Source organism: Geospiza fortis, unplaced genomic scaffold, assembly GCF_000277835.1.
Source record: "Geospiza fortis unplaced genomic scaffold, GeoFor_1.0 scaffold172, whole genome shotgun sequence".
NCBI lineage: Eukaryota > Metazoa > Chordata > Aves > Passeriformes > Thraupidae > Geospiza > Geospiza fortis.
In genome coordinates, this window is record NW_005054309.1 from 10,486,033 (window position 1) to 10,497,602 (window position 11,570).

Sequence of the window (11,570 nt, forward strand, 5' to 3'; positions counted from 1 at the left end):
CCAGGGACACTCCAGGACCTCCCAGCGTGGCCAAAATCAGCCCCCAGAGCTGAGCAGCTCCCAAAACTCAGCTTCACCACCCCCAGCACATCTGGGATTGCACTGTGACCTTCACAGCTCCAAAAAAAACTGCTGGATGCTGCTTCCCTGCCTGCTCCTGCAGCTGCCCCTGGGCAGGGTGGAGGCTCTGGGAGATTTCCTGGTGCCACCACCGTGCAGCGAGCTGGATGTCACCTGCTGCTTTATGGTGCCCGCACCCAGGGCCATTCCCATCCTCTGGGCAGCTTTTCCTTGCTGGCTCTGCCTGGCAGATGTCGTGGAGCTCCTGGAAAAGGTTTCCAAGCAGGATTTTAATGCGTGGATGATGCAAACAGCAGGTTTTGCCTTTGCAGGGTGGATGGAGGCTGGAGGTTGGTGTGGCTCTGCTGGAGAGCAGAGTTTATCTGGGTCTCCTGCCCGCCTGGAGATTGCTTGGATCGCTCCCAAATCCAACGGGCACTGGCACGGGCTCCTGGTGCTTGGCAGAAAGGGCTGGAAGCAGGAGCTGGTGCCAGTGGGAATTGTGTCCAGGTGTCCCCAGAGGGGCCAGCAGGGAGCCAGGGCAGGGCTGATGCTGCTGGAGGGGGATGGTGTAAGGGTGAATCCAATCCCTCTGGATTCCCAGGGCTGGGAGCTGTGCCAGGGGAGGGAGCTGCCCCTGTGGGAGTGTGGGAAAGGGCTGGCAGAGCTCTCACGTGTGCTGCTTTTGTCTTCCAGCGGGGCTGAGTCCCTCTCCTCCGATGAAAAAGGTACGGGGGCTCTGGGGAAATTGGGAATGGGAATGGAAATGCTAAAACTGGCCTCTAAAAAATAGTTGAAAAGGTACAGGGATTTCGGGAAGTGCTCGTTTTTTGGAATGGGAATTCTGAAACTGACCTTAAAAACCACTTGGAAAGGTACAGAGATTTTGGGGAATGCCCATCCAAGCAATGGGAATGGGAATTCTGAAACTGGCTTTAAAAACCACTTGGAAAGGTACAGAGATTTTGGGAAGTGCTCATCCTTTGGAATGGGAATGGGAATTCTGGAATGGCTTTAAAAAACAATTGAGAAAGTGCACTGATTTTGGGAAATGCCCATCCTTGGGAATGGGAATTCTCAAACTGGCTTTAAATCCAGTTGGAAAGGTACAGGGATTTTGGGAAATGCCCATCCATGGAATGGGAATTCTGAAACTGGCTTTAAAAACCAGTTGAAAAAGTACAGGGCTTTTGGGAAGTGCCCATCCGTGGGAATGGGAATTCTAAAACTGGCTTTAAAAACCAATTGAAAATGTACAGGGATTTTGGGAAGTGCCCGTCCTTGGGAATGGGAATTCTCTAACTGGCTTTAAAACCTTGGTGTAAGCCCTTTGTTTGTGGATTCCTTTGGTTTTTATGCTGGGTTTTAAAATGCCTGCTCTTTTGTTATTTATTCCCTTCCTCTGAGTGCAGAATTGGCAAGAGAAGAGTTAAATCCCTCTCCAACTCTTCCTCCCTGCCTTTCCCTTGCAGAGGTGACACCCAACGGTGTGGAGGGATCCTCGGGATCCGGATCGGCCGAGGAGCAGCCGGAGGGTGAGCCCACCATGGCTCAGGGATTTGGGATTTCCTCACTCCTGGGGGCTGTGCCTGCTCCTGCATCCCACATTTCCCCTCAGGCACATCCCAAAACACATCCCTGCCTTCCCAGTACTGGTTTCTCCTCAAATGACGTTTGTAGGAATAGTTAATTGGTTGGTGCCTCCACATGAGTCACAACTGGTGGGACGCACTGCTCCCACCAAGGCTGCTGCCACCTGCCTTGGAAAACCACAATTTAACTGGGATGTGCCGTGGGTGGAGCTCCAGAATTATCCCAGGTTGTGTAAAACATGAGAATTCAATATTCTGAGCACCCTTCAGAAGGGCCTGGGTGATCCCAGATCTCCCCTGGTGCTGCATTTGATGCTCTGATGTTTTTCTCTGCCTCAGTAGTTCTTTTTTTTCTGTTCCATTATCTAACCTGCTGCCTGGCCTGATGGATCTAAACCTCTGGGTGGATCCTGGACTCACATTCCACCTGTGCCTGTTTTTAAGGAGAAGCCAGTTCTGAAGACAGCTCCAGCAGCAGCTCAGAAGAGGAGTCAGGTGAGCAGGACATTGTGATTTATTTACCTGTAATCCCTTTTTAAAAACTGATGTTCAGTTTAAACCAGCTGCTTCTCCTGGGTATAATCTCACAGTTATTAGGGAATGCTAGCTCTGATTGCATTCCCAATAAAATTTTTGGGAGCCAATGATTTTCTGTCAATGATCAAAGGGCAGCAGCTCGGAAGAGGAGTCAGGTGAGCAGAACATTATGATTTATTTTTCTGTTTCCTTTTTAAAAACTGATGTTCAGTTTAAACCAGCTGCTTCTCCTGGGTATAATCTCACAGTTATTAGGGAATGCTAGCTCTGGTTGCTTTCCCATTAATTTATTTGGGATGCAGTGGTTTCCTATCACTGATCAAAGGGCAGCAGCTCGTGCTGCTTTCACCTCACAGACACAGCACCCCAGACACAATACCCACGGATATTTTTACACCACAGCAGTTTTCCAAACACCAAGAGGCCATAAATTTCCTCAGAAGCTGGCAACAGAACTGGCCAAACAGGATGGGCAGGAAAATAATGAAAGGAAGTGTTTGCTGTGGTGGGTTTGTGCTTCCATGGGATTTGCTGCCAGCAGTTGTGCTGGTTTTATGTAACACTGATAATTTAACAATCCCAGTGGTTTTCCTGGTCAGGTGCAGAGGAGTGGGATGGAGAGGGCTGGGTGAGGGTGGTTTGTTGTGCCTGTTTTCCCCTGCTCAGCAGCAGGCAGGCAGGAAGGATTCCAGGCTGGCCCAGCCTGCAGCTCCATCTCTTTGGGGAAAGGAGCTGCTGGAGAGCATCCCTAGGAAATGAGGGGTGCAAATGAGGAGCTCCCAGAGCTGGGAGTGTTCCTGGGGCTGTTCCAGCCCTGCTGGGCTGGGGCACACAGCCAGGGCTGGCTGCTGCCTTCCTGCCTCTCCCAGCCCATGATTATCCCAGGGGGGATTGGGGTTCCAGGATAGCCTGGGACAGCCTCCAGGATCCCTTTGGCCTGGCAGGGAGCTGGGATGGGGAAGCAGCTGATCCTGGCAGCTCTGCCACTCCCCTGCTCCCAGGTCAGCCCTCAGGACACAGCCTTTGGCCTGAGGTCTCAGCTCTGCTGGAATTCCATCCTGCTGGGTTCAGCCAGGAGAATCCAGGCGCTTTCAGATCATTCTGGGGACAAACACCCTGCAGACAGTGTGGTGGTTTTTTGGGAAAGCTGTTCCCAGTTTCCATGCTCGGGGCTGAACTTTGTCCTTGGCACAACAAGGCTCATCCCAGGATAAATCTTTGTTTAACCCCTGTGAAAATTCCCAGGAGTTTGGGCAGTTTAGGAGCTTTTGGCAAATTTGTATCCTGATGTTCAGCTCACCCCCAGGCTGTGCAAAGCCTGCCAGGACTCTCAGGAATGGTGAATTTAAGGTGAATTTAGGCAAATGGAATTGTGGGGTTGTCCTGGGTGAATGTGGGAGCAGAAACCCCCTGGATATTGAGATATTTACTCCAAACTCCTTTTTCCCTAGATGAAGAGCAGGAGGAGAAGGAATCCCCACCTTACTGCAATGAGTCAGGTAGGAACAGATCTCCTGAGGGCTTTTTTTTTAATTCCTGGCTGTTTAATTCCTTGGCTTTTCATGAGCTCATCTTCCTCTTTTCCCACTAGGAGGGAGCTGCTTGGCACCCTGTGAGCGCTGCAGGAATGAAAATGTAGGTTTGTGTGGAAAGAAACACCCACTTACTTTGCATGAGATCGTTTGCAAACTGTAATTCCACTCTCTCCTCACCTTTTTAAAGATAATTTTTTTAAAAATCTATTTCCAGGACCAGAAGGAGCAAGTGACCCCCAGGAGACTCGCTGGAGGACAATTCATGTATGAATTTTTTTAATGTCATGGGTTTGAGTTTACATTGTTCTCATCAAGGTGCTTCAGTCTTTGGTTGAAGTGGGCAAACGCTCATTTGCTGCACAAATGCATTTGGATCTATGCTGGGGGGTGCACCCAAATCCCTAAAAATCACAGTTTAGAGCCTGTGCTGCCTCCAGATCCTGGTCCAAGACAACTCCTGGGAGGGTTTTCAGGATGCTGCCTCGTCCTGCTGCAGTAATGAGCAGGGGCCCATTTTTATGTGCTTATTTCAGCCTGGCTGCACCGGAGGCATCTTGCCCTGCTTCACCCTCCCCTTTAGCCCTGCACTTTCCCTGGGATGCAGTGCTGTCCCCCCTCTGTGTGCCCTGGGGGGGTCCCTGTGGGATGTCCCTGCAGGATGTGTCTGCTGGGTGTGGGGGTGTTATCCACAGGAAACACTGGACATGACTCTGTGCCCTTTGCATGACAGCAGCTCCTGGCACGGGAAGTTTTATGCAAAACTCTCCTTTTGCATGGGCTGGGTGAGCCCTGAGCCGTTTTTAACAGCCCCAAACCAGCCTGGAGCATGCTGTGGGCTGGGATAAAGCAGGAGGGAGTCCCTGGGGCAGCCCCTGGCTGAGCTGTGGTGTGTTGCAGACATCCTTTTTATGAAAAATCCTTTCTTTAGGATTTTTCCTCCTGAGAAGCTGAGGCCTCAGAAACAGAATGTAGACAATTATTATCTGCTGCTGTGAATGCAACAGGTGGATCTGTGATTGGTCTCCTGTGGATGTTTGGATCTGGTGACCAGTCACAGCAAAGCTGGCTCTGGCTCTCTGTCCGAGCCAGCTGCCTTTGTTAGCATTCTTTTCATTTCCATTCTTAGCTTAGCCTTCTGAGGAAACCTTCCCTTCTTTTTCTTTTTAGTATATATATATCATAAAATAATAAATCAAGCCTTCTGGACACAGAGTCAACATTCTCATCTCTTCCCTCATCCAAGAACCTTTGTGACCACTGTCACACTGGTGTCTCCTGCAGGGTGCAGCTGGAGGCCGAGGGCTCCTACCAGTGCAGCAGCACGGGGCTGATCTTCGAGGTGACGGGCCGGGCCAGGATCACCTACAGCCTGCTCTCCTGGAGCAAGTGCGCGCAGCTGGTGCAGCCGCCCTGGATCGTGGGCGGGCCCCTGTTCGACGTGCGCTGCTCGGCGCCCGGCGCGCTGCGCTGCATCCAGTTCCCGCACTGCCTCTGCCTCGGCGGTGAGTGGGGCTGCTCGGGGGGCAGCACTTGTTAGAGTAATAATTCTGTTATTCTGTTATCAGCTGGCTGTCCCCAGCTGAGCCCTGGCTGTCCCCAGCTGATCCCGGCTGTCCCCAGCTGATCCCAGAGCTGTCCCTGGCTGGTCCTGGTTGTCCCCCGCTGATCCCGGCTGTCCCCAGCTGATCCCAGAGCTGTCCCTGGCTGGTCCTGGTTGTCCCCCGCTGATCCCGGCTGTCCCCAGCTGATCCCAGAGCTGTCCCTGGCTGGTCCTGGTTGTCCCCCGCTGATCCCGGCTGTCCCCAGCTGATCCCAGAGCTGTCCCTGGCTGGTCCTGGTTGTCCCCCGCTGATCCCGGCTGTCCCCAGCTGATCCCAGAGCTGTCCCTGGCTGGTCCTGGTTGTCCCCCGCTGATCCCGGCTGTCCCCAGCTGATCCCAGAGCTGTCCCTGGCTGGTCCTGGTTGTCCCCCGCTGATCCCGGCTGTCCCCAGCTGATCCCAGAGCTGTCCCTGGCTGGTCCTGGTTGTCCCCCGCTGATCCCGGCTGTCCCCAGCTGATCCCAGAGCTGTCCCTGGCTGGTCCTGGTTGTCCCCCGCTGATCCCGGCTGTCCCCAGCTGATCCCAGAGCTGTCCCTGGCTGGTCCTGGTTGTCCCCAGCTGATCCCGGCTGTCCCCACAGGTCAGGGGGCTGCCGTGGCATTCAAGGTGCTGCACATCAAGGGCGGTGGCGCGGCCATCGAGCCCTCGGCCGAGTTCTCGGCGTCGCACGTCAAGTGGGTGGTGAGCTCCCTGTCCCCCGTGGGACCCCTGATCCACAGCCAGGAGCCCCTGCAGTACCACGGGGCTGTCATCCTCTACAAGGCCATCGATGAGCACCCCTCCCTGTCCTTCTGGGTCTACCTGGCCACCAACAACGACTCCTTCATCAAGGTACGGCCCCGACTGGGAGCTGCCCCTGGGCAGGGTGGGTGGGTGGGTGAGGAGTCCTGGTTCTGTGGTTTGGGGGGAAGAGAGCTTGAATTCCATCTCATCCCACCCCTGGATGAGCCGGGACACCTCCCACTGTCCCAGGTGTTCCAACCCCAATGTCCAACCTGGCCTTGGGCACTGCCAGGGATCCAGGAGCAGCCTCAGCTTCCCTACTAATTCAATCCCAGCCCCTTCCCACCCTCACAGGGACAATTCCATCCCAATATCCCATCTAAACCTTCAGTCTTTGAATTTGAAGCCATTTTTCTGTCGCTGCATCCCTTGTACATTGTCTCTCTCTGAGCTTTTCTATTTCCATTCTTCATCCAAGTCACTTCTCCCAGGTAACAAGCGGAAACAGCCTCAAGTTGTGCCAGAGGAGGTTTAGATTGGATATTAGGGAAAATTCCCTCAGGAAAAGGGTGGCCAAGCACTGGAACAGGCTGCCTGGGGCAGTGCTGGAGTTCCCAGTGAAAATTTGGGGATTTGGGAAAGCAGCTGACAATGGATTCATCCACGTGCCACCAACTCTGCTGGCAAGAAAATGACCTCTGAGGAGAGCAGAGAAAAGAGAGGCCATGGGATTAACCCTGGATAGAATTCCAGCTCTAGAAAATTCCTTGCCTTGCCCTACAGTGGGTTACAATTAGGAAATTGGGTTTGTGGGATCATTCAGGAGCTCTGGCAGCAGCAGGACTTTAATTCATCCTATTACAGTGAGGACAGGGACAAAACCCTTCCTTTTACTCAGCTTGCAAACTCTCTTACCCAATTTCACCCCTGTGGCAGAAGAGCTGGAGAGGTTTGGTGTTGCTTTTTGAGGGTGGTGGTTATTTCACAGCTGTCTGGGATGTTTTTGGAGCAGATCAGGGCTGTTCTGTAAAGCTGGGGCCAGAGAACAGCCCGAGGAGCCACCTGAGCACAGGTTTTAGATGTTAATTCCTTTACTGAAATGAGTAACATTGAAATATTAAGCTTGAAATGGTGTTTTTAAATTTTAGGATATCTCAAAGGCTGTAAAACACTCGAAAAGGAAATTTGTTCAAATTGAAAAGCCCCCTGTATGCCAAAAATTACTGCAGGAAGGAAAGAAGTACAGACTGATCTGTGAGCCAGAGGCTGAAATAACTCCTGAGGTGGGTCCCTTGCACAACCCTCACTTCCAGCTTCCCTGGAAATGGGCCACAAAGAGGAACCATTTGCCTCTTGGAGCCCTAAAATTTTGGGATGAAATCCTGGTGCTAAAGTCAACAGCAAAACTCTGGGGAAATTGGAGTTTGGTTTGGATCTCTCCCAACAGCCAGTTGCCTTCTCTTTCGTTTATTTTAGGTAAATATTTACGTTTATTTTCTGTTTCTGTTGTGTAGGAGATTGAGTTTGTTGATGGGTCGCTGCTGAAGCTGAAGAGTTACTTTGAGGTGTATTTGGAGAAGCCTGATGACTTCACCTTGTCCCTGGTGGAGCAGGACTCGGATGAGACCGTCTGGAAAGCCAAGCTGAGAGAGAGTGAGTCCTTGGCAGTGGGGACTGGGCTGGGCTGGGAGAGCCTCAGAGCCCACCCAGTGCCACCCCTGGGCCACTTCCACTGTCCCAGGTGCTCCAGCCCCAGTGTCCAGCCTGGCCTTGGGCACTGCCAGGGATCCAGGGGCAGCCACAGCTGTGCCAGGGCCTGCCCACCCTCCCAGCCAGGAATTCCTTCCCAAATCCCATCCATCCCTGCCTTCTGGCATTGGGAGCCATTCCCTGTGTCCTGTCCCTCCATCCCCTGTCAGTTGTCTCTCTCCATCTTTCCTGCAGCTCCTCCAGGCACTGGAAAGCCCCAGTGAGGTCACCTCAAAGCTTCTCCTGTCCAACAATCCCAGCTCTCCCAGCAGAGCTGCTCCATCCCTCTGCTCATGGAATGGTTTCATTTGGAACTTAAAGACCATTGAGTTCCAACCCTCCTGCATATCACTCCATATATCATCCGTAGGATTGTAGAATATAATAAAAAATTGCATATTACTGCATTAGAACTGCAATCTCTCTCACCTGTTTGGGCCTGCTGCAGCACGTGGAATAAGAGGGGAAAAATGTCCCTCTGTCAAACCTCAGGAGCTGGAATCCCCCCTTTGTGGGTTCCAGCTTTGTGCCTGGGAATTCTTGGAGCTGGGGCCCAGCACTGGGAATTCCTCAGTGACATTTCCCTGCTCTGCCCTTCGCAGGGGATTGGATCCATTATGAGCAGAACAAGAACGAGCAGAAGAGGAGCACAGGCAGTGAGTGATGGCCCTGCAGGGTGGGAGCCCTGGGGACAGCAGGGACAGCAGGGACAGCAGTGACAGCCCCTCTGCTCCCTCCCCAGGTGTGAAGAGGAGGAAGCCAGCCCTCAGCATCCTGGAGGAAGAGGGGCTCCACAGCAAAAAGCAAAAAACTGGCGGCACTGCAGGTGGGAAAGGCTGGGAAAGGACCTGGTTGGGATTTGGTGTCCTGGGATTGGAGCTGAGCTCAGTCTTCAAAGGTTTTTCCCTGTGGGATGAGCAGCTGGAAAGGTGTCTGGTGGGAAAGGGGCTGGGGTGATGGTGGCACTGGCTGGACATGAGCCAGGCCTGGCCAAGGAGGTCCTGGGGCTGTGATTGTCCCCTGTGCTGGGGCTCCCCCAGCCCTGGGGCACTTTTGGGTTCCTCACAAGGACCTGGAGGGGCTGGAGCGTGTCCAGGGAAGGGAATGGGGTGGGGAGAATCCTGAGGGAGCTGGGAAGGGGCTGAGCCTGGAGAAAAGGGGGATCAGGGGGGCCCTTGTGGCTCTGCACAGCTCCTGCCAGGAGGGGACAGCCGGGGGGATTTGGGATCTGATCCCAGGGAACAGGGACAGGAGCAGAGGGAACGGCCTCAGGCTGGGCCAGGGCAGGCTCAGGGTGGACTCTGGGGAAAATCCAATGTTTTTCAGATGAAATGGGAGCAAAAAGCTTGACAGACCAACAGCTGCTGGTGATTGCCAAGCTGCTGGACCGGCACTGGAGGGAGATGGCCATCGAGTGCCTCCAGATGGAGATGAAGGACATCGATGACATCCGCGCCATGGAGGACGACGTGACCATGCAGAAGCTGCTGGTGCTGAGGAAGTGGAGAGAGAGGGAGCAGGGCCAGGGCACTGCAGAGGCTCTGCAGAGGAGCCTGGGGGAAAAAGCCACCTACGAGATCCTGCAGGCACTGCAAGGTATCAGCTCCTGGGGAATGAACCCATCCTGACCCAGCTGGGGTTGGGAATCCCATCAGGGAATTTACCTGGGGGAATTTACCTGGGGGGAAAGAACCACCTACGAGATCCTGCAGGCACTGCAAGGTATCAGCTCCTGGGGAATGAACCCATCCTGACCCAGCTGGGGTTGGGAATCCCATCAGGGAATTCCATCAGGGAATTTACCAAATCACCACTGCAGGGTTTGTTCTGGAGGTCAAAATTGTCTCCTTTCCACTTCCAGCAGTGACTTCATTCCTTGTGGTGTTTTTGTCCTTCAGGGATGGGGACAAAATGAATATTTTTGCCCCAGGTGTGGAGAGCGCTCCCAGCATGACCTGGGTGTCCAGAGCAGTTCTTGGGATTTCCTGGAAGTCCTAAGAGGAGCTCTTCGGGTCTTTACTTCAGGAATGGTTAATTAATTGTTAATTAACACCTTCCCTGATGGAGGACTTGGTGGTTCCATGATTAATTCTCCCTGGAAAGAACCTGGCTGGAAAAGGTGGAGAGCTCTCCCTCTCAGACTCTGTGCCACAGCCTTGTGCTGCCTCAGGGCAGGGCGTTTAATACGTTTATTTTTCAACTTAAACATTTTTAAATCCAGTTTCTCTCAGTTTGAGTCCTGCAGGAGCTTCCAGAGATCCCCCAGTCCAAGTGTGTCTTTCCTTTCCCTCAGGTTTCCTGGCCCAGAGCTGAGCCAGCTGGAAGGAGGAGGAAGAGGAGGAGGAGGTGGGAGCTTCCCAGTCCAACCATTCTGCTCCCCTGGGATCCTGCTGGGGCTCAGGAATGTTCCTGGTGGGAAATCCAGGCAGGATCCTCCAGAGAAACGTGAATGGAGTTTGGTGTGGGCAGGAGCCACTTCCAAGGCTGTCAGGAGAGGTGGATCCCAGAATTCTGGGCTTCACCCCCGGGCAAAGCCGCTCCAGGAGGGCACAAGCACTGGGAGAAGCCACTTGATCTTTTTCATCACCTGGAAAAGATTTTTATTTCCTTCAGGGAAAAACAGGGAGAAGAATTCCCCTGGAACCTTTCATCCCCTTCCAAAGCCACTGGACTGCCAGAATCGTGAGGTGCATTGGATTTCTCATGGATCAGGGAAGAATAATCCGAAACTTGTACCAAATTCCTTGGCATAATCACTGTATATATGGAATTACTGTACAGATCCTGTGCATCCAGTCCTTGTTAAGCTGTGGTTCTGCTTCCTGAGATTCCCAAAGATGGGAACACCACTGTGAACTCCAGGCAGCTCGGAATTTCCCCATGGAATTTCTTCTCCCCTCTTTTCTGTATAGCTTGTCTCCGTTTTTTACGTTTTGTAATTCCTTTTTTGTATGAGAAACTTTTTATACTTATTTTTATTTTTTTTTACTTGATTTATTCGAACTTGGATAGAATTTAGGTTCTTAAAAATGTGAGGAGCTGAAATCCCTGTGCTGCAGGATTGGAAAAGAATTGGGAAAAATGGAATTTGCAGAAGAGAGAAGTGACCAGATCCAGGACTGTCTTGTTTTTAAGGCTGTGGGTAGACTTGGGATCATCTTCCTCTGTGTATGTTTGGGAAAGGAAAACATACTTTTGAAAACTAAGGATTAAACAGGAAAATTTTCCATTATTTCCATCTGAATTTTGATTTTTGTTTTAGTTGGATGAAGTGTTGGGAAGTTGTTGATTTCCTGGGAAGAGAAGGAGGATGGAAGTTGTTCTTCAGCCTCTGGAAAAGCTGGAGGTGCCACCAAAGGCATCCAAGGGTTTTTTTGGGATGGAAATCCCAAAATCTCCCATCCCATTCCAACCCCTGCCAGGGGCAGGGACACCTTCCCTATCCCAGGTGTTTCCAAGAGGGAAACTTGGATTTTGAAACCAGTTACAGGGAGGTGCCTTCCCATGGCAGCAATATGCAAAGTATTGCAAAGGATTCGTGGTGGATCCCAAGGGACAAAAAAATCACCGTGGTTTTGAAGGAAACCTTGATTTTATTAGGCAATAAATAGAATAAATAGGGAATATCATAAATAAATCATGGGCTAGAATGGAATATCATCATAAATAAATCAGGGGATAGAATGGAATATCATAAATAAATCCAGGAATATCATCACAAATAAATCAGAGAGTAGAATCATAAATAAATCAGGGAATATCATCATAAATAAA

At 51.8% G+C, this 11,570-nt stretch overlaps 1 protein-coding gene across 1 annotated transcript; it reads left to right on the forward strand.

Moving 5' to 3' along the window:
* The first annotated feature begins 626 nt into the window (after positions 1-626).
* Positions 627-11,040, forward strand: CARD8 (caspase recruitment domain family member 8). Its single transcript, XM_031055439.1, has 15 exons — positions 627-631; positions 757-788; positions 1,533-1,595; positions 2,097-2,147; positions 3,641-3,688; positions 3,781-3,824; positions 3,939-3,988; positions 5,006-5,226; positions 5,905-6,155; positions 7,196-7,330; positions 7,562-7,700; positions 8,399-8,452; positions 8,539-8,622; positions 9,123-9,392; positions 10,090-11,040. Exons 1-15 carry the CDS (start codon positions 627-629, stop codon positions 10,107-10,109), a joined length of 1,467 nt encoding a protein of 488 aa, XP_030911299.1. The 3' UTR covers positions 10,110-11,040.
* Positions 11,041-11,570: the final 530 nt, after the last annotated feature.

What these genes read in the sequence shown, in the direction of transcription:
- CARD8 (XM_031055439.1), top strand. An exon ending in AGCGCTGCAGGAATGAAAAT is followed by an intron (nt 3,825 to 3,938) that starts GTAGGTTTGTGT and finishes ATCTATTTCCAG; the next exon opens with GACCAGAAGGAGCAAGTGAC. An exon ending in GAAAGCCAAGCTGAGAGAGA is followed by an intron (nt 7,701 to 8,398) that starts GTGAGTCCTTGG and finishes TGCCCTTCGCAG; the next exon opens with GGGATTGGATCCATTATGAG.